This window comes from Elgaria multicarinata, chromosome 12 (assembly GCF_023053635.1).
Source record: "Elgaria multicarinata webbii isolate HBS135686 ecotype San Diego chromosome 12, rElgMul1.1.pri, whole genome shotgun sequence".
Lineage (NCBI taxonomy): Eukaryota > Metazoa > Chordata > Lepidosauria > Squamata > Anguidae > Elgaria > Elgaria multicarinata.
In genome coordinates, this window is record NC_086182.1 from 29,695,836 (window position 1) to 29,723,234 (window position 27,399).

The 27,399-nt window shown below is 42.2% G+C and overlaps 1 protein-coding gene across 1 annotated transcript in view; it reads right to left on the bottom strand.

Annotated features, from left to right (window-relative positions):
- The window catches only part of ATP12A (ATPase H+/K+ transporting non-gastric alpha2 subunit), a 31,210-nt gene extending 4,045 nt beyond the window's left edge, over nt 1–27,165 (bottom strand). The window contains exons 1-20 of the mRNA XM_063139345.1: nt 26,907–27,165; nt 22,524–22,673; nt 20,995–21,054; nt 20,483–20,686; nt 19,119–19,232; nt 18,063–18,197; nt 15,981–16,098; nt 13,924–14,196; nt 13,061–13,255; nt 12,024–12,133; nt 11,307–11,441; nt 9,790–9,982; nt 8,183–8,358; nt 7,456–7,592; nt 6,953–7,103; nt 4,650–4,818; nt 4,383–4,537; nt 3,645–3,768; nt 3,279–3,424; nt 1,350–1,483 (exon numbers count right to left, since the gene is read on the bottom strand). Of these exons, the coding sequence (XP_062995415.1) occupies nt 1,350–1,483; nt 3,279–3,424; nt 3,645–3,768; nt 4,383–4,537; nt 4,650–4,818; nt 6,953–7,103; nt 7,456–7,592; nt 8,183–8,358; nt 9,790–9,982; nt 11,307–11,441; nt 12,024–12,133; nt 13,061–13,255; nt 13,924–14,196; nt 15,981–16,098; nt 18,063–18,197; nt 19,119–19,232; nt 20,483–20,686; nt 20,995–21,054; nt 22,524–22,673; nt 26,907–26,915 (2,888 nt within the window). The 5' untranslated portion in view covers nt 26,916–27,165. The remainder of the gene's footprint in view (nt 1–1,349; nt 1,484–3,278; nt 3,425–3,644; nt 3,769–4,382; nt 4,538–4,649; nt 4,819–6,952; nt 7,104–7,455; nt 7,593–8,182; nt 8,359–9,789; nt 9,983–11,306; nt 11,442–12,023; nt 12,134–13,060; nt 13,256–13,923; nt 14,197–15,980; nt 16,099–18,062; nt 18,198–19,118; nt 19,233–20,482; nt 20,687–20,994; nt 21,055–22,523; nt 22,674–26,906) is intronic.
- Between the last annotated feature and the right edge of the window lie 234 nt (nt 27,166–27,399).

The following is a 27,399-nucleotide window of genomic DNA, read 5'->3' on the forward strand; positions in this document are numbered from 1 at the left end:
AATAAATAAATAAATAAACAAACCAACCAACCAACATATAATATTGGGTTATTAGAGTTTAATCGTTTGAGTCGGTCAATAGTTTTGGACCTCTGTTGCCCGGTGTACAAACTTGGCAGTCCTAAATGATGTATAATAGTCTGTACCAGCCAAAAGTGTTTGAACTACACCTTTAGATGACATGTACCCTATTTCTTCTATTCTAAGATGCACTTCCCCACCCCCCATATAAACATCTCTAAAAATGGGGTGTGTCTTAGGGTTTTTTTTTTTCTGATGGTGGTACTGAAATTAGTGTGCGTCTTACAATCGACGGCGTCTTACAATCGAAGACATACGGTAGTTAAACCTGGGAATGAAAGGCTCAAGGCAATGTTTCCTCAACTCCGCATACCTTGGGCACTCAACTAGGAGATTAATCATATCCTCAGCTTTAGGGCAGCACTGCTGGGCAATCTACATTGATGCAAGGGTGGTTTTTATAGCACGCCTTCACCTCCATCAGCTGGAGTGAATTTAACCTGCACCGAGTAAATAGCCATCTCAGCTCTTTTGGCCTACCAGAACTTAAATATAGGGGAGCATTTCCCGGAGCAGTAATGATACTTTTATAGAGCCCATTTGAGCGGTTTTGTTTTTAAGAGTTTGTTTTCCCTGATCACGCAGGCTCACAGCCTTGGAAAGTCTTTGATTTGTCTTTGCATCTGGATCTTTACACCTCAACAGTGACAAGGGACATTTTTTTCTCTGACTTTTTTTTAAAGTTGGAATGCTGGATTTAACATTCACCCTTTTTAGGTTCAGAACAAACAGCCATCATTCTTGTCTTTATCACTTTGAAGGTCAGGCTGAAGAAATATCTCCTATTCGTATTGGTTTTTATCACATGACTTGCCTTCAGTTCTCATTTGATTTCGGTAGGGATTTGTCTAGCAAACATACTCATGAAAAGGAGGACAGTGTACAGTAGGTAAGAATAATAACACACACCCCATTCTGTTTAAACCTCAGGCAAATTTAGGCTAAATTAAGATATATATTTTTAAAAAATATATTATGTGAAACATTTTGTGGTAGTTGGTTCAAAAAACATGGGGGACTATAAAAATGCGTATCATTAGATGATGATTTATTTACACATCCAATGTTTCTACTTTCTCAATTTGAAAATGGGAAAAAAATGGAACTATTCTGTCAGGTTTTTTTTATCATTGGTTCTTTTTGTCCTTGGCCCTTAAAGATGGTTTTTGGGAGAAGAACAGTTCAGTACAGGAATGAAAGAGAAGAGGGATGAAGTCATCCTAAGGTTTGAGACTCCAGTTATATCAGAAGATGTCATAAGCACCAACCTGAAAAGCCCTTGTTGGAAAATGGAATTCCGACGTGTCTTCCTGATGATCAAATCTGCCACTTGTTGAATGGTGATGCTGACGAAAAAAGCTGTGTAGCCGTGGTGCTGCAGCATTGTCCGTTGCTCAAAAGTCTGCAAAAGAGGAGTAGATTTGTGGGTGAGATTAGAGGGTGAGAGCGTAGAGATGGTCTGTGTTAAATGGCTGGCTTTTAGGCAGACCTTCAGAACTTGTGGCCAGCAAGGTGCTTGATGTCCCCTCTGTTTTTATAGTTGCATGTGAGCAAGAAGGCAGCAAAGCCAGGATATATTTATCCAGCTGTTGATGGATAGCACTTGCTTGATGAGTCACAAGTTGTGTGGGTTTTCCTACAAGTGTATGGAATTGCAACATCGAAAGCAGTACAAAGTAAAACGAAGTTTGTCTGCAATGCAAAGTCTGTTCTTGTATATAAATGAGGAGGTGACTCCATTTTCCACTAGTGCAACAATGGTCAGAAAAGGGACTATCCTCCTTTCTCATTGGCAGATGTTGTAGGCCTTAACAGGTCTGCACATTTAGTGGTAGATACAAGAGTGCCCTTCAATGCACCATATTATTAGTACATGGCGAATTTGTAATTATACTGTAGAGTTCCCCCATCGCCACACATTGGGTCAATTTGAGCCTCCTGTCTGCATATGAAGGACAAGGTTGGCCTTAAATGTTCCCCAAGGCAATACAGAATTGGGCACTTTCTAGTCCTGGTCACTGAAAGAGAGAGATTCCTGCAAGATGCATTGTTGCTTTAGATTGTGAACATAATACATTCTAAACTTGGTGTGTGTGTTTTGCTTTGGTTTTTTAACTGAGCTCACTAAGACCATGGAATACAAAAGGGTATTTTACTCTGTGGTGTTTCTATAAAAAGGTGATCTCTTGACAGATTGTGCTTATTATATATGTATAACATACACCATTTCCCATCTGATCCTATCAAGTTGTGCACCAGGAATAAGTATGTGGGACTGAGCTCAGGGACGGTTGTGCCAACTCAGTATTCTAACATTGGAGCATTGTGTAGATGACACCAGCTGACGAAGTATGTTGTACTGACATAGCAGTGTATGCTAATGCTATTCACTGGCAGTGACTAGTGTTTTTTTCTGGATGTGGCATTGATCAAGTTCACACAACATGCTAAACTATACTCTGCAATTGAGTGTGGGTTGTTGTTGAACCATGGATTGTTCTTGTCCCATGGGTTATCCAGTTGTCGGAATGCAGCGTGTGTTCCACAGGATGGCTTGCCATACAGTGAATGTGGCTTTTTCCCCCTCTCAAACAAGCCACTTTGAGGATCCATAGTTTGTGGCTGGGTTGTTCAGGGTGGTTAACCAGCCACCCTGCAGAAAACATGCTGTGTTCAGACAACACGATAACCCACAGTTCAATGACAACCCACACCCAATCATTGTGTGAACCCAGTGGTGATATGCAAAGCTGTTACAGAAGTGTGCTGAGAAGATACATGGTAGGAGTATGATTGGGGAAACTCGGATTTAAAACATGCCAACCTAACAGAGCTGTGGAAATACATTCATGACATGCATGCTTTATTTTATTTACCAGCTCTATAAAACTGAGAGTCAGTGTAATATGACAGGTATAGTGTACTTCCCTTACATAGGATGGCAATACGCTATATTGGTATCGGTTGCCAAATCACATTTGTAGGAAAGCAAACACCATCTTCTGTCCTTTAGATCATTTCAGAGGCCTCTGCAGCTAAACGAGAGCAATCACACGCACCCTCCACTTGCCATGCCCAAGTATGAACGGATTTAGTTGCTAGCGATAGATTAACTAAAACTGTATGAAGAATGTGATATTCCTGCTTGAATAATAACTGATTATTCAAGTGAAGGAGATGATTCTATGGTGCCATACCCATTGTTGTCCGTAGCTGTCTGACAAATCATTGATAGATGGATCTTCCCATGGGATTCGGACGTTGAGGAGAGAGAACGGCAGCCAACCCTGCTCAGCATAAACAGTGAAGTAGGTCAGGAAGGCTCCAATGGTCTGCAAAATGCCTGCAAAAGAGAAGTGAAAGGTTGAGATGTTGCATTTAGAGAAGACAAAAGAGATGACCAAAAAAATAATAATATATGAATGGCTGGGTGCTTGTTATGTGAGCTTTACTGAATGCTTTTGCATCCCATTTAGAGCATTGGATTTGCTCACTGGAGATCAGTGGTCATGCTCAGCCATAAAATGTTCCAAACCACTACCGATTCACCATTTATATCGTACCGATCTGCAAATAGGAGTACACCGCAAGTTCCTGGTTGACCAGTCTGTCTCTTCTTTTGTTCCGTGGCTTCCTTTTCATGATATCACTTTCAGCTTTTTCATAGGCCAGTGCGACGGAAGGGATCTGTAAGAGAAGTTACTATCAATATAGAATCGTAGAGTTGGAAGGGACCTATAAGGCCATCGAGGCCAAGCCCCTGATCAGTGCAGGAGCCTATCTTAAAAGTTCTGCCTGCCAATATTCCTCAATATGTTCTTTTGAGGGTGGGGGCATTTCTTTTACCTTCTCCAATCCCCAGACCAGTTGGAAGAGCTTCTCACTGCCACAACACAAGAGGAACAGGTTCAAGCTCATGAACCAAGGAGGGCGGGACCCTCTTTGCTGCTTGAGGAAGGGAAGGGGCTTCCCTGATGTAAGATACCAGGAGTGTGTGTGTGTGTGGTGGGGAGGGGTTTCTACTGTGCCTAGTGGCACAAAATACATTCATGCTGCCAGGACGCTGGTTATTTAGAGATAATTCAGAAAGGACCTCTTTAGTAAAGAATATGGAATTCTTTAGTTGGGTTCCCGGAGTTCTTCCCCCTAGCTCAAAATGGTGTTGCATGCCATACCAAGAGCACAAGAAAGATGGTAATGAATGAGTGGTTGGCCTTTCTTATGCAAAATGGGCATAAAGCTGCAGAGCAAATTGCATGTTGTAAATGGTAAGCTTTGTCTTCCGGAAGTTAACAACTCACAATGTCTGTGCCAAGGTCAATAAAAAGGATGGTTATGGTGCCAATGGGTAGCGGGATATTGGCAATGTTGTAAATCAAGAATGGACAGAGTTCCGCAATGTTTTTGGTTAAGGTGTAAGCAATAGTTTTCTTCAGGTTGTCAAAGATCAAGCGACCTGTAGAAGAGAGAGAGATAATTGTCAGATGGCTCTTGTAAGGGGTGAGTTCATCACGTTTACGTGAACATGGCACTTTATAGCCGGATCTGCATAATGGACCCCATCTTACCTTCCTCCACTCCGGTAACAATAGAGGCAAAATTGTCATCCAGCAAGACCATATCAGCTGCATTCTTAGCTGCGTCAGATCCAGCAATGCCCATAGCAATTCCTATATCGGCTTTCTTCAGCGCAGGGGAATCGTTGACCCCGTCTCCCGTCACTGCAACTACTGCTCCCTGGGATACAGAAGAGAAGAAATATTATTATTATTATTATTATATATATATATATATATATATATATATATATATATATATATATATATATATCTGTCCCAAAGCCTTCCCTTGTTTGAGAACTGTTATGCTGAGCTTTAGGGTGGATTCCTGCAATGAGCCTCGTGTGGTGCAGAGCAGTAAAGCAGCAGTTTCTGCAGCCGAAACGCTGCCCACGGCCTGAGTTCGATCCCAGCGGAAGCTGGTTTCAGGCAGCCGGCTCGGGTCGACTCAGCCTTCCATCCTCCCGAGGTCGGTAAAATGAGTACCCAGCTAGCTGGGGGAAAGATAATAATGGCCGGGGAAGGCAACGGCAAATCACCCCGCTATAAGGCCTGCCAAGAAAACGTCAGCGAAAGCTGGCGTCCCTCCAAGAGTCAGCAATGACTCAGTGCTTGTACGAGAGGTTCCTTTCCTTTCCCTTCCTGCAATGAGTGGGGGGTTGGACTCCATGGTCTTATAGGCCCCTTCCAACTCTACTATTCTATGACTCTATGAGATCTGAATATAGTTATTTTAAGTAGCACTGGTTATGGAAGGTGCTGAGGGGGCGTGTTGGAAGCCATAATAATTCTGTCATCTCGAGGTGAAAATACATTATATATTAAATGTGTAACATGCAACTGACCCTCACTTTTTTACTTGCAAGTAAATGTGTGGGATCCCAATATGGAGATGGAGCACAACCTCTGTGCATGGATAGGGTAAGTTTAACTGCCCCCCATTGTTTTCAAAAAAAGGTTGGAGACATTTTTCCCCTTTTCCTTTTTTTTTTTTCTTTTTTTCCTTCACGCAAGGAAGCCAGTTTTGGAAAACAAGCAGGGATGGGGAAGTTTCGACCTCCCCTACCCATGTATAATGGTCCCAATCCATATTGGGGTCCTATGCACTTACTTGTGAGTAGAAAACAAGACGGGGCAGCTGCATGCTACATCTTTAACGGATTGTGTAGCCTGACCCTCACCTAAACCCCCCAACTTCTTGCATAAGTGTCCCTGACCTTCCCTTGCAAAGGTCTCTTGTTTCTCCCAGATGGGACCTGTGTTATTTTCTGGAATGAAAGATGCTGATTGGCCAAAACCATATCCGGTCAGTGAAATGTTAACAGTTAGAGTGAATAAGTGTAAGAGAATTTAAAATACTGTGAGCTGAATCTGATTAAGGCATGCTGGGAATCTTGTTCTTGGGGGATTTGGATGCATTGAGACTGGTTATAAATAATACTGTGCCAAACGGCTTATAGGCTCTAGTTACTATATATAGGCTGTGTATGTAACACAGTTCTTTTTCCTACTCTTCATCCTTTAGTGAGCTAAATATTACTTGGATGTGAATGTTAGTTATAAAACATACCCTCCCACCCCACACAAGATCTATTTTTTAAAAAAGAGGGCAAAACACATAGATTTTATTTCTATTTCTAGGCAAGATTAAAATTGGAAAGCCGATAAAGCCCACTGAGCAAACTGAGATAAATAAATGGATTCATAGAATCATAGAATAGCAGAGTTGAAAGGGGCCTACAAGGCCATCAAGTCCAACCCCCTGCTCAAGGCAGGAATCCACCTTAAAGCATCCCCGACAGATGCTTGTCCAGCTGCCTCTTGAAGGCCTCTAGTGTGGGAGAGCCCACAACCTCCCTAGGTAACTGATTCCATTGTCGCACTGCTCTAACAGTCAGGAAGTTTTTCCTGATGTCCAGCCGGAATCTGGCTTCCTGTAACTTCACCCATTATTCTGTGTCCTGCACTCTGGGAGTATCGAGAAGAGATCCTGGCCCTCCTCTGTGTGACAACCTTTTAAGTATTTCAAGAGTGCTATCATGTCTCCCCTCAATCTTCTCTTCTCCAGGCTAAACATGCCCAGTTCTTTCAGTCTCTCTTCAGAGGGCTTTGATTCTTTCCTCTTGTTTGCATATGCTATTCTTTTTTCACGGATAACTGTTTAATTATTATTACATGTATATCCCGCCTTTTTTCCTCCAAGGAACCCAAAGCGGCATACTTAATCCTCCTCCTCTCCATTGTATCCTCACAACAACAACCCTGTGAGGTAGGTTGGGCGGAGAGTCTGTCACTGGTCCAAAATCACTCACCAGTCTTTGGCAGCCTTCCACAATGATCAGTTTTTGTTGGGGTGAAGTACGGGCAAAGACTATTTCTGAATGGTTGAGCAAGATGTCATCTAGCTGTCCGGACGTCATATCCTTCAGCTCCATTCCATTAACAACAGCAGCTTGGGCATCTCTGTAAAATCCACAGGTGAGTGCAATTAACATCTTCATAGACGTTGAAAATCAGCTGCAAATAAATCTACATATCTTACTGAGCAGGGTGTGCTAGGGACCATGGAAAGTTTGTTCATTTACGTTCCACCTGCATGAATGTCGTTGAAGCAGAAAGCATAGGAAGGTAACCTCAGTACTTTTATTCTAAAAAAAAAATACTATAGTGTGGACCAAATGGATGGTCTGGAAGGATTCTAACTGAATAATTTTCAGACAACAGATTGTGTGAATTGACAGGATCAGCGGTGCACTTAAAATCAGGTTAACACATAAAGAAGGTTGTGTTTCATGCAGCCAGGTGTCATCCTTACCGTTTGTTCACCTGCTCGACAGGAGCATTGAGGCGCTTAGCAATATCTTCCACTGTCTCACTGTTGGCTGAAATTATTCCCACACTTTTGGCAATGGCCTTGGCTGTAATTGGATGATCCCCGGTGACCATGATCACCTATAGAAAAGGCAAGATGAATAAACAGATGGAGGCAAATTGAAGACAGAGGTCGTAGCATCCATCCTGACTATTTAACAGGTTCTCAAAATGCTTAAGGTTACACAGTGTCTGTAAACTAGTCTTTTGAGTACCAAGTAATGTGTAGAAATAGAAACTTTCTGAATGAAGGGTTGTACATACATTTTTTAATGAATATTCTTTTTCAGAAATGTATGTATTTGCCAAAGTCCACTGAAAGTCCACAAATTCATCATTTTTGTCATTTTTATTTTACATTTTTTTAAAATCTTGGTATGATATTTCAGAATTAAAACACATAACGTAGGGAGATTGTAGCTGGGTGTCGGAAGGAGCTTGCTTCATGCTTAGAAGTTCTTTTATCCCTAGAGTAAGCACAGACCTGTTTTTGCTGCCTAACATTTCATGTCCAGATTTTACATTGTGATAATAACCATTAGGTGATCATTCTCAGAAAGGTCCGTGAAATTACTGGTCACCAATATACAGGAGAAATTGATAGCAGGAGGGGAAAAACCCAGTAACATTTGTAAAATCAACGGCTAAACGTTGCTTTTGGGGAGCCCTACCTTAATCCCAGCACTCCGACATTTGATGACAGCGTCTGGCACAGTGGATCGTGGGGGATCAATCATTGACAGGAGCCCCACAAAGCAAAGATTGGAAGTAGGGAAGTTCATGGAATCCGTGTCAAATGGGTAGTTATCTGGAAATTCTTCCTCGGGCAGATACAAATGGCAGAAGCCTAGAGGAGGGGCAAAAAAACAGAATAATAGAATTCAAGACATAAAGGAGAGAGAAAACATATCAAGCTATGATAGCTATTTGATTTTATTGATTAAATGCCCCACTACAAGATCTTAATTATGATTATATTATCTCTTCCTAAATGGAATGCCGGCTGTCAGTTATCAAAAAGTAGTGGCTAGATTTAAGTTAATAAAATTTAAATTAATTCTAATAGGTCTTCTAAGATGCTATCTTGTTTACTATGTCATGGATAAGTAGTATGTATATATTTCTACAGAAACATCCCTTTTTTCCTGTTCTGTACACATATAATAAAAACCTTGGTTCAGTTCTCTTGCAGTCTTTCAAGATTGCCCATGGCCATAACCATTCACTGGAGAGAAACTATCGGCCTGTGGAGCATATGAACACTGTCGACACTGTAAAGTTGCAAGCTGCCTAAAAGTTATTATCTACTCTGATATATTCATATAATATGAATAAGGGAACAATTCTGTCTGGATGCCCATCAACCTCCATCCTTCCCCTACTCTGCACTTTGGCAGACCCCCAAAAATGCCTGTGTAGCTAGGGTTCTGCAGAGGGGGGCTGAGGACAGCTAGGGATAGCTTGCACCCCCACTTTCTCGGGGCCCTCCCTACTCACAGAACTGCCTCTTTTCTCTCCTCTGAGCTTAGAGAGTCAAACACCACAGTTCTCTCCATGCTGGCTGTGAGGGGGAGGAGAGCTCAGACTCCTGGGTCCAAGGTCAAAGCACTATCTCCAACCACAGATCTAGGAATCTAAACTATCTTATGCTCCCTCCAAGATGTTCTCTAAGGGCCATAGGATTTCTTTCTAAGATAATATATTGGAACGTTTTGACTGTTCCACATGTTCCCACAATAAGCCACACAACAGCCCTGTAAAGTGGGTTATTATCACCACGTTGCCAATTGAGGATGAAGCTGAGGGTTTTCTGGATAATTTGTAGCAGAGTAAAGGTTTGAAAGGGGGACTTTCTGTCTTACAGTCTTAGGCCGTAGCTAGACCTAAGGTTTATCCCAGGATCATCCCGGGTTCATCCCTGCCTGAGCACTGGATGCCCTGTGTGGCACTTAGATGAACAGGTTTGACCCCAGGACAATCCTGGGATAAACCTTAGGTCTAGCTAAGGCCGTAGTCACCACAATACAGACCAAGAAACGTAAGATAAGGCTGGTCAAAGTCGGGAAAGTGCAGTTAGCAACACAATTTATGCGTCTTCCCCCACCCCCCTGTTCGTTTAGCACATTCTCAGAAATAAATTCCACCCAGGCATTATGGCTAAACAAGTAAAAGTCTAGCATTCCTGCACTATCTCCTTGCATGAGTGCATATTTTTTTTCAAAGTAAAGTTTTAACCCATTGACCTCCACACATGTGCCTTTGTCACAATTCCACTCACCAAGTACTCTCTCCCCCATGCCTCCCAGTGCCATGTATGCTGTTTGGAAAGCCTCTTTTTTCTCCTCATTGAGTGGCTCCTCTTGTCCGTTAACCATCATGGTGCTGCATTTCTCCAGAATTCTTTCGGGGGCGCCTTTCATCACCAGTAAGAAACGCTTATCGTTGGTATCATCAGTCTCATGGATGGACAGCTGAAGGTTATGAAGATGCAACAGTTGAAATGCACTGACTTTTTGCTTTTATGGGTTAAATCCTGCCTTTTTCCACTTGACACCAGGGGAAGAGGAAAATAATAGCACGGGGCCATGACGCTCTGACAACCGAAGTTGGACATCAAATACAGATCAAGACTGTAGCAGCCATCTGATGATGTAGAACAGGGATAAGGGACCTCCAGTTGTTTTGGGGTACAACTCCCATAACTCACACTGCTGCCCATGCTGGCTGGGCTGATAGTAGTTGTAGTATGGCCTACCCCGCTCTATAAATAACAACTACTGGAACATGCCCCATCTTAAAACTATTGTTTATGTTCAAGGCTGTGATTGTTACAGATCTGGGCTGGATCCAGGCTTAGTTATGCTTCCAGTAGGGTGACCATATGAAAAGGAGGATAGGGTTCCTGTATCTTTACCAGTTGTATTGAAAAGGAAATTTCAGCAGGTGTCATTTCTATATATGGGGAACCTGGTAACATTTCCTCTTCATCACACCAGTTAAAGCTGCAGATGCCCTGCCCTCTTTTAAATCGGTCTCTCTAGAATAGCTCCTGCAGCTTTAACTGTGATGAAGAGGAAATTTCACCAGGTTCCCCATACATACAAATGATACCTGCTGAAATTCCATTTTCTATGCAACTGTTAAAGATGCAGGAGCCCTGTCCTCCTTTTCATATGGTCACCCTACTTCCAGTAGACTCAATGAAACCAATGGGAAGTTAGTCATGACTAACTTAAGTGTCATTGATTTCAGTGAGTGTCTGCTGTGTGTGATTATGTCTGGCTCCATCCAAGTATTAATCTTTCAAAAGTAGGGTGACCATATGAAATAGAGGACAGGGCTCCTGTAACTTTAATAGTTGCATAGAAAAGGGAATTTCAGCAGGTGTCATTTGTATATATGGAGAACCTGCTGAAATTCCTTCTTCATCACCACAGTTAAAGTGCAGGAGCTATACTAGAGTGACCATGTTTAAAAGAGGGCAGGGCACCTGCAGCTTTAACTGTTGTGATGAAGTGGAAATTTCACCAGGTTCCCCATATATACAAATGACACCTGCTGAAATTCCCTTTTCTATTCTACTGTTAAAGATACAGGGGCCCTGTCCTCATTTTCCTATGGTCACCCTACCAAAAGGTAGTTTTGCTGTGCAGAGTGATGTCCCCAAAAGGCAACAAACCATAGCAATTAGAGTGGTTTGACTCTATAGCTTCTTGTCTCTGGCATTTTCACTTAAATTTATTTTTTCCCATTAACACTTCTCTGCATCCACCCGTCCTAAGAAATTACACTTACCTGAAACTTGTTAGTGGAATTAAAGGGAATCTCAGCCACTTTTCTATTTCTCTTCCGAATTTCCATGACATCACCCAAAGCAACTTCAGAGAACTTTAGCAGAGCGGTTTCGGAGGCATCACCCACCACAATTCTCTGGGGATTTCAGTAAAAGAATTAAATTGTGTTATCTAGTGAACCAAATGATACTTTAAAAAAATATCCCTTTGTGTTATACAACTGACAATAGCGTGAGGCTATTTTCTCCTTGTTTGTTGATTAGGTTACTAATTGTTAGGTATTTTAAGTTTTTTTAAAAAAATGCCTTTTATCCAGTAGCTCAACTATGTGAAGTTCCATATAGAGAATGAGAGGGCAAATTGATGTAGTTCCCATATTGTGATTGACAAAGTATCCAAATGGTTGCTTAACAAATAATTCTTTCACTAGCCCACAGATTCTTTCACTAGCCAACTTCTGTCATTTTAGAAAGAAACAGGTAGAGCATGGTAACCCAAAATATTACATTAATTTATTTTGCTACTGATGCCCAGTTTTACCCCACAGAAATAATAACTTGATGGGTGCTATGCCATGCCCATTTCTGTCATTTTAGAAGGAAACAGGAAAAGACAAGCAAGCAAACATTAGATATTTTAAAAATGAAAGTTGTAAATCAAAATGCAGAGCACTTGTTAGATAATCCTAAGAAAGAATCTAACATAAAGCTGTTGATACCTTCATGATGGGTACATCATCCTGTCCTGGTCTGAATTCTGCCCGATTACATAGAGATACAATCTTTGACAATGCTGACCATGTGGCAGAAGTTTGGTCAAAACTCTGGGCTGAAAAGAAATCAGGGGAAATCATGTAGCATTTCAGGAGGCTAAGGAGAGACGTGATAGAGGTGTACAAAATTATGCCTGGTGAGGAGAAAGTGGCTAGGGAGATATTTTTCTCCCTCTCTCATAATACCAGAACCAAGGGTCATCTCATGAAGCTGATTGGTGGGAGGTTCAGGGCTGATGAAAGGAAGGGCTTCTTAAAAGGTTGTCACACAGAGGAGGCCAGGATCTCTTCTCAATCACCCCAGAGTGCAGGACAAGGAATAACAGGCTCAAGTTACAGGAGGCCTGATTCCGGCTGGACATCAGGAAAAACTTCCTGACTGTTAGAACAGTACAACAATGGAACCATTTACCTAGGGAGGTTGTGGGCTCTCCCACACTAGAGGCATTCAAGATGCAGCTGGACAACCATCTGTCAGGTATGCTTTAGGGTGGATTCCTGCACTGAGCAGGGGGTAGGACTCAATGGCCTTTTAGGCCCCTTCCAACTCTACTATTCTATGATTCTATGATTCATACAGTGCATAATCTATTGAATTCTCCACCACAAGATGTGGTGATGGCCACCAATTTGGATGGCTTTAACAGGGGGTTGGATAAATTCCTGGAGGAGAAGGCTATCAATGGCTACTAGTCCTAATGGCTATGTGCTACCTCCGAAATCTGAGGCAGTAAGCTTATATACACCAGTTGCTGGGGAACATGGACAGGAGGGTGCTACTGCACCCGGGTCCTGCTTGTGGGTTCCTGGTCAACATGTGATTGGCCACTGTGCAAACAGAATGCTGGTCTACCTGGACCAGGTCTGATCATCCAGCATGGCTCTTGTTATGTCCTTAGAAAACATCTACATCACATTATGCAATGGAAAACAATAACCCATATTCCTCTGCCCACCCCACAGTCTCTTGACTGATTATTTACTTGATTGGTCTTCACTGGTGTCAGCTGAGTAGATTGCATGGTCAAACCAAAGGTGAGCTACTGTCATCCTATTTTGTGTAAGGGTTCCTGTCTTGTCAGAGCAGATGATGGAAGTAGATCCCAGAGTTTCCACTGCTTCCAGGTTCTTTACGAGACAGTTCTTTTTGGCCATTCTCTTTGCAGTCAAAGACAAAGCTACCTAACAGCATGGGAAAGATCATAGCTCTTATTAACCAGAATGTAGTGAACGAATGCAGAAAAGCATTTCATACTTCTCCGTACATGGAAATCTCAATTCCACTAACATTGGCAGCAGCAGAATTTACTTCTGTTTTATGATAAGACCAGAATCTAGCATTTTATTTGGCATACAATAGCCATTGTTTATGGTCCTGCAAAGTGAATCATTTTTATGTGAACCAAAATGCTTCTAGAGTATTTCCTTATATGGTATCCATGGGTGGGGAAAATACAATACAGAAGTAGTAAGATGCATCAAGTAGCAGGGGCAGAATACAGATTTTCACAAACATTTAACTGTTTGAAAGATGTCTCAACAGATATGAAAATAGAGACAGGAAGTGCATCAAATATAGCAAAAAAATTGACAGAAATATGGCCAAGAGAGTAAAGAGTTTTGAGGTTTTAGACTTTCAAACAATGGAGGTAGTTTCATTCATAAGTCCCCAGATATTTTTCAGATAGATTGTGCCAGCTTTATCCATTAATGATTATGCACCTCTTCTAATAATATGCTGGTGGTGTAGGGACCCTATGTCCTACAAGTAAATATGTCTTCAGTAGCACACACTGTTATGAACTGTTGTACATGCATGCACAGAGCCATACAATGTTATTGAGACTTACAGTAACTGTGGCTAGCAGCCCTTCAGGCACATTGGCCACAATGATGCCAATGAGGAAGATGATGGATTCCATGACACCGTGATGCATAGAGACGGCAATGATGAAGAAAAGCACCCCTATAGAAATAGCTACTGCAGCCACAATGTGGACAAAATGCTCTATCTCAATAGCGATTGGCGTCTTCTCATTCCCAACACCAGAAGCCAGTGAAGCAATCCGTCCAATTATGGTGGTATCACCTGTATTGATTACCATGCCAGTAGCTGCGCCTAAGGGAAAAGGAAAGGCCTGATCGTCAGTAACAACAAAAAATATCGTTCTTTGCCCACTTAGGCCACAGCTAGACCTAAGGTTTATCCTGGGATCATCCAGGGTTCGCCCCTGCCTGAGCACTGGATCCCCTGTGTGTCACCTAGATGAAGAGGTTTGACCCCTGGACGATCCAGGGATAAACCTTAGGTCTAGCTATGGCCTTAGTCACCAGTTCAGACGACACGCTAAGCCACGGTGATTAGGCACTTTGAGCTGAACGTTACGTTGTGTGAACCATGACTTAGCGTGTCGTGTGCACCATTCCCAACCATAGTGGCTACATAGCCATTGGTAGTGGTCAAGCAATGGTTTAGTGTGTTGTCTGAACAGGCGCAATGCCACATTCTTTTTTAAAAAAAACCCTTCCAAGCTTTTCCACTACAGCCCTGCTTACTTCTAGTGCATCTTTTTGATCACCCCTCTTTATTCCTATTTGGATCCAAAAGAGGTGTGCATTTTCAGGAGGCTTTGGGTCAAATGTTTATTTGCCTTTATATTCCCAACTAAATAAAATGGTGTGTATGTGGGCAAATCTACACAGCGTACTGAAGGCGCTTGCATGCGCCCCCAGTACGCCCCAAAGCAATTGTGTAGATCCCGCCCTGGAAGGAGGAGGAGGCTGGGGGATCCGGCTGCGTCCTTGCCGCCGCTGCCCACCTCCCCGCTGGCCTCCTGCTGCCGTCAAAAGAGCCAGCCGGGTCGGAGAGCTTCTTCCGCTCTCCGTCCCGCCTTCTTCCGCTGAGCTCTCCGACCCGGCCGGCGGGGAGGTGGGCAGCGGCGGTGGCAAGGATGCGGCCGGATTCCCCAGCCGCCGCCTCCTCCGCCTCTTCCTCCGTCTCTTCCAAACGGGATCTACACAATCGTTTTCGGGGTGGACTGGAGGCGCACGCAAGCGCCTTCAGTACGCAGTGTAGATTTGCCCTGTATCTTTTTTAAAAAAAAAAGATCAAGGATTTGGGCCCTAACTTTCTTTCTGTGAACTCTCTCTTCTAGAGAGTTCATGCTCACCAAAACTAAGCTTTACCCACGTCCCCTTCCCTCTGTTGAGAACTGCCCACTCCCAAACCTTCTGGGAGTTGGAGGACCCTTAGAAATTGTGTGACATATGGTGTGGGGAGTCTGCCAAAGGAGCGGGGAGTTGCCCCCATACACAAATGGAGCAATGCAAAATCCAAGTGGATGTTTTTTCCGTCAGGTTGTAAGCCAGCCCCACAGAACTGCATACTTAAAGAGCATGTTTACTTATTAGTAGTAGTAGTATTTCTGCAGCGCTCTCTATCTTTACAGTGCATTACAGGATCACAACAAGGAACAACACCCTGCCCCAAGGAGAAAACCATCTGAGCACCAAGCGGCATGTTTCTTTGAAGATGTAGCTTGCAGCTACAGCTTTCTTATTGCAAAGGAAGCACACGGTGCCTGTTATGGGTTGGGACCCTGGCATGGTGGTAGTGGGGCTTTCATCCTTTCATTGTGAACCCAACCTGGATCAGGGTTTCCATACCTGTAATTCTAAACCGTTCCAATGAAACTTTTTTGGCAATGAAAATTACCGGCATAGTGGGCCCAATCTGGATTGGGACCACAGTGGAGGGAAAGGCTCAAAGTTAGCCAACATATTTGGAAGTTGGATGGAATGGCACCTTTGAGGATGATTTTTTGGCATGTGGAGATTTTTTCTAGACCGACCTCCCTCACTGTATATACACTGACACATTCATGTGCATGCATGCGTACATACCTTCCAAGCAAGTTGTGGAGTAGAAAGCAATGTTTTTGGTCTCCAGTGGATTTTCATGGGTGAATTCACAGGACCGGGACTGTGGCTCTGACTCCCCAGTGAGGGAAGAATTATCCACCTGTTGATCAAAGACAAATCCTCATGTGATAATGGGTAACCCTTCATTTTGTATATGCACAATTGGGCTTTATATAGAACTTCAATAATTATGTCTTTTCCTCCCTCATGATGGGGGATGTCCAAATTATTATTTCATGGATCGTGCAGAGCAGTAAAGCAGCAGTTTCTGCAGCTGAAACTCTCCCCACGGCCTGAGTTCGATCCCAGCGGAAGCTGGTTTCAGGCAGCCGGCTCGGGTCGACTCAGCCTTCCATCCTTCTGAGGTCGGTAAAATGAGTACCCAGCTAGCTGGGGGAAAGATAATAATGGCCGGGGAAGTCAACGGCAAACCACCCCGCTATAAGGCCTGCCAAGGAAACGTCAGCGAAAGCTGGCATCCCTCCAAGAGTCAGTAATGACTCAGTGCTTGCACGAGAGGTTCCTTTCCTTTTTTTTATGTCCTCAGTGAACAGCCTGACCTTGAATTTATTAACTTGGTAAGAAAACCCAGATGTGTTAGAGATACCCTTACTCATGTGTCACAGTTTACTGTGTATTTCCTGCAAAATGGGATAATGACAAGCATAAAATACATTCTTTGTCATCTAGGAACTCTAGTGCTCACTTTTAACATACTTCATCCTTGGACTGACTGACTGATCACAGAAACAAATCTAAAACTGAAGTAAGCTGGTTTTAACCTATAAAGTCTTACAAAGCAATGGACCTGAAGTGCTTCTCTTGGCTTGAACATGCCCATACACTACGCTCAACATGTAAGGTCCTCCTCTGGGTGCCTACTCTGGGAGATTCTCCGAAGGTGTCCACAAGGGAGAGGGCATTCTTAGTAATGCCCCCCCCCCCAAAAGGAATGATCACCCCATTGAAGCCTGCCTGGTGCCAACATTGCTATCTTTCGGGTACCAGGTCATGACTTTTTCCCCAGGCATTTTGCAGCATGTGATGTGTTTTTAATCTAACCTGAATTTGTTTTATGGTGGTGATAACTGCCATAACTAAATGATCAAGGGCCAGATCTACACGTCGTTGCGCCTTTTTTAAAGACGTACCTAAAAGAAGCGTCTCTTTCTGTACTGTGTGTATTATTATTATTATTATTATTATTATTATTATTATTATTTATTTATTTATATAGCACCATCAATGTACATGGTGCTGTACAGAGTAAAACAGTAAAACAGTAAATAGCAAGACCCTGCTGCATAGGCTTACACTGTGAGCTAGGCAGCGCCGTGGAAGAATCTCTACCCCATTCAAAGACGCTGCTTTGCCGCTTCGCCCTTGCGTGTTCTTCCATTCAAATAATCCCCCCTCCCACCCGGTGGCTCTTCTGGCGCATCCTGGCGGCGGCGGCTCCTCCTGCAAAACACTTTTCTCCCTCGGTGTGTTTGTATTTGCGTTTACGTGCCCGTGTGCGAGCACACACCGAAGAGAGTCCCGGGGAGATGACACCGCGGGGCAGAGCAAGAGGCAGGAGCTAAACTCATCCGCCACGTGCACGCAAACGCAAATACAAACACACCCAGGGAGAAAAGTGTTTTGCAGGAGGAGCCGGCGCTGCTGGGATGTGCCAGAAGAGCCGCCGGGTGGGAGGGGGGATTATTCGAATGGAAGAACACGCGAGGGGGAAGTGGCCTGAGCAGCGTCTTTGAATGGGGTACAGATTCTTCTGCAGGCGGCGTTGCCTAGCTCACAGTACACACAATAAAGAAAGAGGCACTTCTTTTAGGTACGTCTTTAAAAAAGGCGCACGGAAGCGCCTTCGCAATGATGTGTAGATCTGGCCAAGACCTCTGTGGGAAGACTCTTCCTTGTAAAAGGTGGAGAAGAACGTCTATGTTAAGACCTTGTTTCATCTGGTTGTTGGTCCCTGATCTGTAGAAAGTTGACAAGTTCTATAGAATCCTCTATGTTTCCCCTTGGCTCAAAGCTGGTTGTTGTTGTTGTTGTTGTTGTTATTACCTTACAGCCCTGACTGGAAATCAGCCTGATGTCAGCTGGAATTCTGTCTCCACCTTTGATTTCAACAATGTCGCCCACCACCAGTTGGTCTGCTGGTATTTCTTTTTTCTCTGCATCTCTGAGAACAAGGGCTTGCTGGTAAGACAAACACATATAAGGGTTAGTTGAACTCTTACTCGATTTTAAGATCATAAAAACATAAGAAGAGCCATACTACTGCATCAGACCAATGGTCTATCTAGTCCATTGCTCTGTTCACACAGTGGACAACCAGCTGTTGACCAGAAAGCCACAAGCAGGACATAGGTGTAACAGCACCCTCCCACCCATGTTCCCCAACAGCTGGTGTTTATAGGCATATTGCCTCTCATATGGGAAGTAGCACAGAGACATCAGGACTAGTAGCCATTGATAGCCTTCTCCTCCAAGAATTTATCCAACTCTTGTTTAAAGCTGTCCAAATTGGTGGCCGTGTTTTGTGGTAGTGAATTCCATAATTTAACTGTGTGAAGATGTACTTCCTTTTATCTGCCCTGAATCCCCCCCCCATCAGCTTCATGGGATGACACCATTGGGTTCTAGTATGATGAGAGAGGGAGAAAAATATCTCCCTGGCCCCATCCTCCACACCATACATGATTGTGTACACCTCTGTCATGTCTCCCCTTACCTTCCTTTTTCCAAGCTAAAATATCCCAGCTGTTGTAACCTTCCCTCATAGGGGAGATGCTCCAGCCCCTGAATCATTGTAGACTCATAACAGAGCACTGGAACATGTTCAATTAACTGAGCTACTCAGCATTATATAATTTTGTCTGCAGTTTGGAATGTTCATTAGCAGAGCGGCACCCCCCATATTGCAATCCAGAAATCATGGATAGGGCTTCATTGCTGAGAAGTAATGGATCTTGATCAGACAAATACCTGTTATTGCATTAATAGTGTTGAATTAAACTCATATCTCCTATACAGTGTAGGAGAAAGTTTCGAATATCCCTTAAAATGACTACTTAGTTTTTAAGCACATTGATATACTGAATTGTACTGGGAACTCACCTGTGGGATCATCTTACTGAAGCTGGCCATGATGTTTGTGCTTTTAGCTTCTTGATAATAAGCAAACATCCCAGTAAGGATTACAACCAATGCAAGGACCACACCCAAGTAGAGCTAAATGACAAGAAGATAATCCAGGTTAGCAAAAATAAACCAGAACATTTACAATTTCCCAGCAGATGTAAAATAGTTATGCAAATATCGGAGGGGGGGGGGGAAACCACATGGGAAATAGCAAGGGAAAAGAGAGATGTAGACTTTATAGCCTATCCATATATGAGAAATAACCCAGGGATTTATAAGCAAGAATGTAATGTTGTTCAGATCAAGGGAGTTCTTTCAAAAATCTATGATGGAAACATTCAACTGGAGGACAGCTGATGGTCTTCAGGATCTGCATTAGATTTTGTTAATCCTCACAAATTTGTGGGTTTATAAACAGCACCAAATGGGCTCATGTAGGAATGAGGTCATCACATAGCTTCATCCCACATACCCATTTCCGTTGAGTTATCTCCATAGTGTTAAGCTGTCATCATCGTTGTTGTTAGCATAGGCCATAGCTAGACCTAAGGTTTATCCCTGGATCATCCAGGGTTCAAACCTGTTCATCTAGGTGACACACAGGGGATCCAGTGTTCAGGCAGGGGCGAACCCTGGATGATCCCAGGATAAACCTTAGGTCTAGCTGTGGCCTAGGTGACACACAGGGGATCCAGTGCTCAGGCAGGGGCGAACCCTGGATGATCCCAGGATAAACCTTAGGTCTAGCTGTGGCCTAAATCATATTCAGGAAAAGGGTTTAAGGGGGGAAATGTAAAAAATATATATCATAAAATATCAGCGGATGACCCAATCTGGTTCAAATTTGGTATACCGAAAGCCCTCCTCAATATCTATTACTGCGCCGATTTTGATGTCTTCATCTTTAAAACTTATGCAGATGTAAGCATTTGTTTAGTTTGAAGTTTTAAAATCATCCTTCTGCGCCCCCAGTGGCCTCTCGTAGAAGGACAAGGAAGTTATGTTTAAAATTAGCCTTGGGATTGTGGAGGAGTAAGAAGAGTCGGTTCTTCAAAGATTCTATTTTGGGTGCTTCTTTTAGGGAAGCAGTGGATTCACAGCAGGACAGATCAGAGCACTTCACAGTAAAAGCATATTATAAGGTAGAAAACTTCAGAGACCTTCATATACAATTCGCAGTGGCTGCACAGCATAACGCTGGTGTGATGAAGGTTTAAGTATCTCAGGTAGCTGCTGTTCAGTTAGGAACACCAAAGTGTGATTAACCCCCAATGGTTTTTCATTCATCAGGACACCCACGGGAAATGCAGAAACTTCCATAAAGATGCGATGAAACTTACATTGTCAAATGCCGAAGAATCTTTATGGGCAAACTGAATCCCAAAAGCAATCCAGCACAGGATAGCACCAAACCACAAGAGAATGGAAAAGCCTCCTATCATCTGTTTGAGAAATTTGATGATTTCAGGAGTAGATTTGGGGGGCGTGAGAGCATTGGGACCATCTCGGGCGAGAACCTCCGCAGCTCTTGCATTTGTAAGACCCTACAGGAGACAAAGTATATAGTTAAAAATCCTTAAGTCTATGCTCAAACGTGAACTTTGAGTCCCATAATTTGTGGAACGGTGACAAAACTGTCGATGTATCCCTATCTATCAAGGTTATTTGAATTGATAGCCCACCCTATCCTGAAGACTGAGGGCAGGTGACTGCATATTACAAGTACAATGTACAAGTGCAATAGCATAAATACCATTTCTGGTGGCATACCTGGATGATGTGAATTTTAATATGATTGAGCTGCCCAGTCGTACTATTTTTAAAAAGCATTTTCTTGGCTATATTAACTTACTTTATCGATGCTTGTGCCATATTTTTCTTCCAACTGATCAATGGTGAGCTTGTGGTCATCCTAAAACAGTAAGGAAAAGAGAGGTTGTTAGTGTCTTCCTTTTTTCGAATCAGTCCCATGCTATCTATCAATCTATCTATATATGTCATGGTTAAAATGTTCTGATAGTCTCTGTGTTTGCACCTTGGAATATATAGGTACTGTTTACAGCTCTACATGGGGATACCTGACACTTACCTAAGAAATTTTTCCAGTCTTAAAAATCCCTTAACTTTCGTTAATCCCTTAACGAAATTCTTCACTGGTTCTATCCAAGCAAGAACATTCAATTTCATCTTGAATTTTGCCCTAAACAAAATTCAATGACAACTAAAGGTACCACCTGCTCAATGTGGGATGGTTAATAAATTGTACTTCCACCTGAGGCTGTCAAGAGGCACCAGGAGTAGAACAATCACGAACACAATATGTAGGTAGTGAGTTGGATTCCTCATGGCAGGCAATGGCCTGTGCAGACCTATATTAGTTGAATCATCGTTCTTATATGCATTCATAATTTCCTTAGAGCTTGTGACATTTAATAATGCAGAGGCATGAGTAATATATGTTAAATTAGAATAGCAATATATATGGTTTCTGTGTTTTAGTATTTGTTTGTTTTGATGCAATCAGAAAGTAAAGTGGAGATGAAAATATGGAAGGGGGGAATCACACCAATGCTTTTTCTTCAGAGTAAAAGTGAGAGGAGGAATCGCACAGCTTTTTTCAGAGGCGAACTAGTTAATTGTTTAGCTACATAGTTATATATGCTTGCCTTTATATTGCACCATGATAGACATGAGTTTCATAGATTTGCATATGTTTGTTGATTAGGCTGGAAAGGGGGTTGCAGCTGTTCTAATTGGGTGATCAAGGCCTTAGCTAGACCTAAGGTTTATCCCTGGATCGTCCAGGGGTCAAACCTGTTCATCTAGGTGACACACAGGGGATCCAATGCTCAGGCAGGGGCGAACACTGGATGATCCCAGGATAAACCTTAGGTCTAGCTATGGCCCAAAACTCTGATGGTGTTGATCACTTTTCTTTTGTTGTCCAACACAGCTTCAGAGGAAAGGAAGCACTTCCTGAAACGGTCCACTGTGGGGAGGGGGGGGGAATCTTAAAAGTAGAGGAACCTGGGGCTGGTAGCTTAATAAAATGAAGTTAGTGACAACATTTGCCTACCTAATTGAAATGTAATCAGCCAGTGCTTATAAAATCCTTTAAAAGCTGAGAAGTACTACAGGAATACTTCTGCTGCACAAAAGAGCACCTTTATTGGTTGTTGGGGCATGCATCATTTAAACGCAGATCATTCATTTCCTGATCTAGACTGAAAAAAACTGCATTGAAATCTGGCCCACATTTTACAGGGGAAAATGCAAATGAAGACTTTGGCTTCTGCGTATGTACCTAGCCCTGTGCCAAGATGAATGAACAAGGAAGTATGGATAGCAACTTTCATTGCAGGTGTTCTCCGAAGCACTTACCAGGTCCAGCTCTTTCTTGAGGTCTTCAGCCTTGTTCCCTTTTTTCTTGTTCCCTTTCAAATCTTTGTACTTTTCTTTTTCATATCCTTTGTCCACTTCCTCAAAATCCTTTGTTCCATTGATTTCAACCGAGTAGATGTCAGGCGTTTTCTGAAATGTAAGTGAGCAGGGAAGTTAGATTGGCCTATTCCAGTTCACTTCATCAGTGTCATTTAGAAGCATTTTCAGGGTGAAGACAGAGAGGGAAGTAAAGATATTCAATGGATATGTAAGTTTCCCAGAGCCTGAAAAACTAGGACTGAGCAGGGCCATTCTGCTACTGTTCCTTGGGTTTGCTTGTATCAGCATTTCACTTGACTTTCTTTCTGATTTAACTTGGAGAATTTCTAATATTAGTTCTTAAACTAGGGCATGCAATTTGCTGAAGATGTAATTTCCTTCTCTATTCTTATCTTTTTTCCTTCTCTACATTGTTGATGTACACAAGCAGTCACTGATGAAAAACAACATGTCTGATCCATTGAGCATATGACCCCCAAGTGCATCAATATTACTTTTACTGCTGTGTTTTACCAATGCACACAATGCTAAAATAGTGGAGGAAAGGAGCTGAGAATGATTGGAAAGAAATTTAAGCTGTGGCAAACTATGCATGTGCAGCAGTCTCTACAATGTACAAAAATGAAACCATAGGTGGATTCCTATGGCAATAGTGCTGCTATGCAAAAAAAAACCCAAAAGACTGGTTAATTCAGAACCTCAAAATCTAGAGAGAAATATGAATGGGCAAATTTTGTAAGCAATCCCTACTCAAAACGTTTAGGTTGCTATTTTTTAACAGGTTCTCACAACTCCTCCAGTAAACTAACTGGAATTGTCTCATGCCTTCACTCCCTCCTCCTCTCTCAAACACACACACACACACACACATTCACACACACACACACTACAGAGCACCAAAGCTAATGCTAAGATAAATGGTTGGCTGAATTTTAATGAAATCAGCTTTAGAGTTGAATTTCTTGGGATCCCATGGCACAATTCATCTTTTTTGTGGTTCGATGAATCAGTATTTTGTGAGTTATCGCAAACATCCAGAAACAAAAATGGTGGATTGACAGATTCCTAATGCATCTATCCTGTGCACCTCTGTAAACAAGATCAGATAAAATGGAACCTATAATCTAGGAGACATATGGATGGGGAGAATTTTGTAAACTACTATACACCAGACTAAAATATTAAGTACCTGCCCCACAAGGTACTGTGTATGCCTCTCAAAGTGGTCATGTCCATGCCTGAAAATAGCGCCCTGTTGCAAGTGAGCTGTTTTGGATACCTACTATGGAAACAATGAGTATGTTCATATGGTTCCAAGGAGATCAATGTCCATTCCAAGATGGCAGTGGCATGACTGATCTCAATGCTAATTCTTTTGGGAAAGTTTAGAAATAGATGAGTCACACACATTTGTAAAATAATGGTGAACCTGCCACTATCTTGGGGAGAAATTCACGAAGTGAATCTTTTTGCTGAGATTTTTTTTAAAGGTCTATGTATATTATTTCCATGTTAAATGATGGCTGGAAAAGGGGGGAAAGAGAGACAGATTTTATTTCTATATACAACTCTGGTGTGCTATCCGTCTCACAGTGTAACAATACTCACACTCATTGTAGTGGTTTGTAGATATGTTAGGGGTTAAAAACCACACTGATTTTCATGGCCAAACTATATTTAAATGTCATATCTAGACAAGTTTTGAATGCTTGTTTAAAGGCTAATCATATTACCTCTTGATTCTTTCCTGTGCAAATGAAATGGGATGCTTTAGCAGCAATTTCCATTCATAAAGGGATTGGCTCTACCTGCTCCACTTAACTTGGATATTATAGATAAGCTATTGTTCTCCGTTGCCTCTTCTGAAATAGCTTATGCTCCAAACACAGGCTTCCTGTTTTGTGTGAGTGTGTCCACTTTTATAATTGAGCTATAAATTGCATGCCATTCTGTGAAATGGCCACCTCTTCGCTGACCCCATTCCTCACCAGATTCTTTGAGGATTATATTGTTGAGTTTGTAGGCACAGTCATACATGGGGATTGAGGATCAGGTCACAGCTTGCTTATTGACACAGAGCTTATTGACACAGAGCAGATGTGCGTACTTAAATAATATATCTTCAGATGACTTTTGGGGGGGGCAATAATAGTAAATTAAACTGGTTTCTGTTTTTCTTTAAAACATATGTGCCCTTTAACTATTTTTCCGGTTTGTTTTATGAATTAATTTATGACAATTTCTTTCAAACTGGAGCTAAAATGTCTGCACAAATTCAATTTATTTATTTTTCTAGTAAACTTTTTTTGGGGATGGGGGCATTCCAAAAAAATCAGCTAAAACATATTCTCCCATTTCCCTCTCTTTCCGTCTCAAAAACTGTCTATTTTTCCCATTTGAAATTTCCAGAAGATGCTTCTCCACAGCCGTCTATTGCAATACTTAGCATAAATTGCTGACTCTTTCCATCTTATCCTTTGAATAAAGTTTACAAACCATCTACACTTGGATAGACTCTGCTCTCTGCGTAACTGCAACTGACACATTGTGAATGCTATTTAAATGCTATTTAACAATAAGTGACCAACAACTTTTTGCACCATGGGATATTTCCCATTACCAGTGAATTCTTCACAATTAATAAACTCAACTGAATGATCCTCTTAAACCTATCTGGTACTTTTCTTCTCTAGGTGAGTTGGGATGCCTCCTTTAAATTGACATCTAAATAGCATTCATCTTAGTTTGCCTGAGTTTTATTGTTGTTAACGAAGTTAATTCTACATGTCTTGCTTTTGGAATGGGACATGCTTAGGAATCCTAAACATCAGGGATGGACAACCCGTGGTCCTCTAAATATACACTGTTATCTTTTCGGTGCCAGGTTAAGACTTTTCTCTTCTCCCAGGCATTTAACAGCATTTAACAACATATGCTAAGTTTGTTTGTTTGTTCATAGGCCCCAGAACTGTTGTGATTTAAATGGATACTGTTGTTTTTTTTACTGTTGTTTTTATATTTTTGATGGTTTTAAATTTTGTATACTTTTTAATGTTCACTGTTTTTAACTTTTGTAAACTGCCCAGGGAGCTTTGGTTATGGGGTGGTATATAAATTTAATTAATTAAATAAATAAATAAATAAATACTAGCCTACAACTCCCATGAGCCCTAGCCAGCATAGCCAACCATGAGGGCTGATGGGAGTTGTAAGCCACAGCCTCTGAAGGATCACAAGTTGCCCTACCCTGCTATACACATTTACTCAGAAATGTCCCATTCAGCTCAGGGGAGAAACCATAGTTCAGTGATAGAGTACATTCTTTTCTTGCAGAAGGTTGCAGGTCCAATCCCTGACCTCCAGCTAAAAGGATCGGATAGCAGATGATGTGAATGACCTCAGCCTGAGACACTGGAGAAGATGCTACCAGGCTCTTATTTTGGTGAGGCCATGAATCCATTTTGGGTTACAGTCAGAACCAGCCAGAACTCTAAAGGAGCTCTCTGACGTGCTGAACCTTATCCCCCAAATAGGTACCAGCCTCCATTGAGTGGGGATTTACTCCCAAATAAGAGTCCATAGAAAGACAGTCATCGTAGTGTTTCTTTTTAACAATAGGGCTCTTCACATGAGCAACATAAGGCACGCTCATGACTGGCCACTCACGGAAGTTTGTGGATCCTTTGGATGACAACATCAACCTCCTCTACATCTTCAACACCTTTCCCTGGTTATTCCGTTCTAAAAACAAACAAACCCTGGATATCCCAATTCTTCTGAAAAATTGCAGGATGTCCCACTGGGTACAGCCCGAAGTTGCAGTGCAAAGCACCTGCTAGAGGGTGTTGCCCCATTCAAGGCTATGAGCACTGGGAGTTTTCAGTTATAAACCCAGCAGGACAACGTAATTGCCTATTAATCTAAGAAGCCCTATATCCACCTCTGGGCCTGCTCATCAATCTGAGAAAATCCCATTTTGTATAGTTATTGAAGCTAAGCAGGTGTAGAGCTGATCATTATCTGCAGTGGGAGCCCTTTATATGTATAATAAATTATCTTTTTTTAAAAAAAACACCTCTTTCTCTCCTCCCATCTCATTATAAATACTATGCAAAAATGAAGAGCAGAAAATCTGATCTCTTCAATATTTATATCTCCCTAAAATGACTCTTTTGATTGACAGAGAACAAAGTCCTTTAATCAAGCAACCTCCTCCTCCTCCTCCTCTTAAAATATCAGTGGGTTGCGAAACGCAAGCACAGATCTATTCCACCTTGTTCAAACCGACAGTCTCCAAAACTGGAGAGAAGCCAATTTACTCACCTTTCCCATTGTAAAACGCCCTCTTCTTTTGACCAAGTGGGAGAATGGATGGCTTGCAGGACAATAAATAAATAAATAAATAAATATACCAAGTCAAGGTGCTTGGATAAAATGGTGTATTCAAACTGCAAGAGCCAAGGACCTAGGAGGAGGGTTGGGATAGAATTGCTCACAGAGCCTGTAGCCTCCCAACAGGAGATCCAAAGTTAGCTCAAATCTTCTCCACTCTTCTTCAGCATCCTTCAAGCCGACAGGTTCATCTTCAAGAGCCTGTGAGAGGTCTCTGTTGCCTGCTGGCCCTTATGAATGTTGCTTGGCCACACCTCCATACCTTCACCAAACAGTAGGTGGAAACATACCACAGTAATGGGCATATGAGTTCCAGGTCAGAGTGTCTAATTATGCTTTGCAATATGGGATCTTTCCACTGGGGAGCAACGGCTGTTTAGTTCATCTCGATCCGGTTGTGAGCTTCCTTCAAGACTTCGTTTCC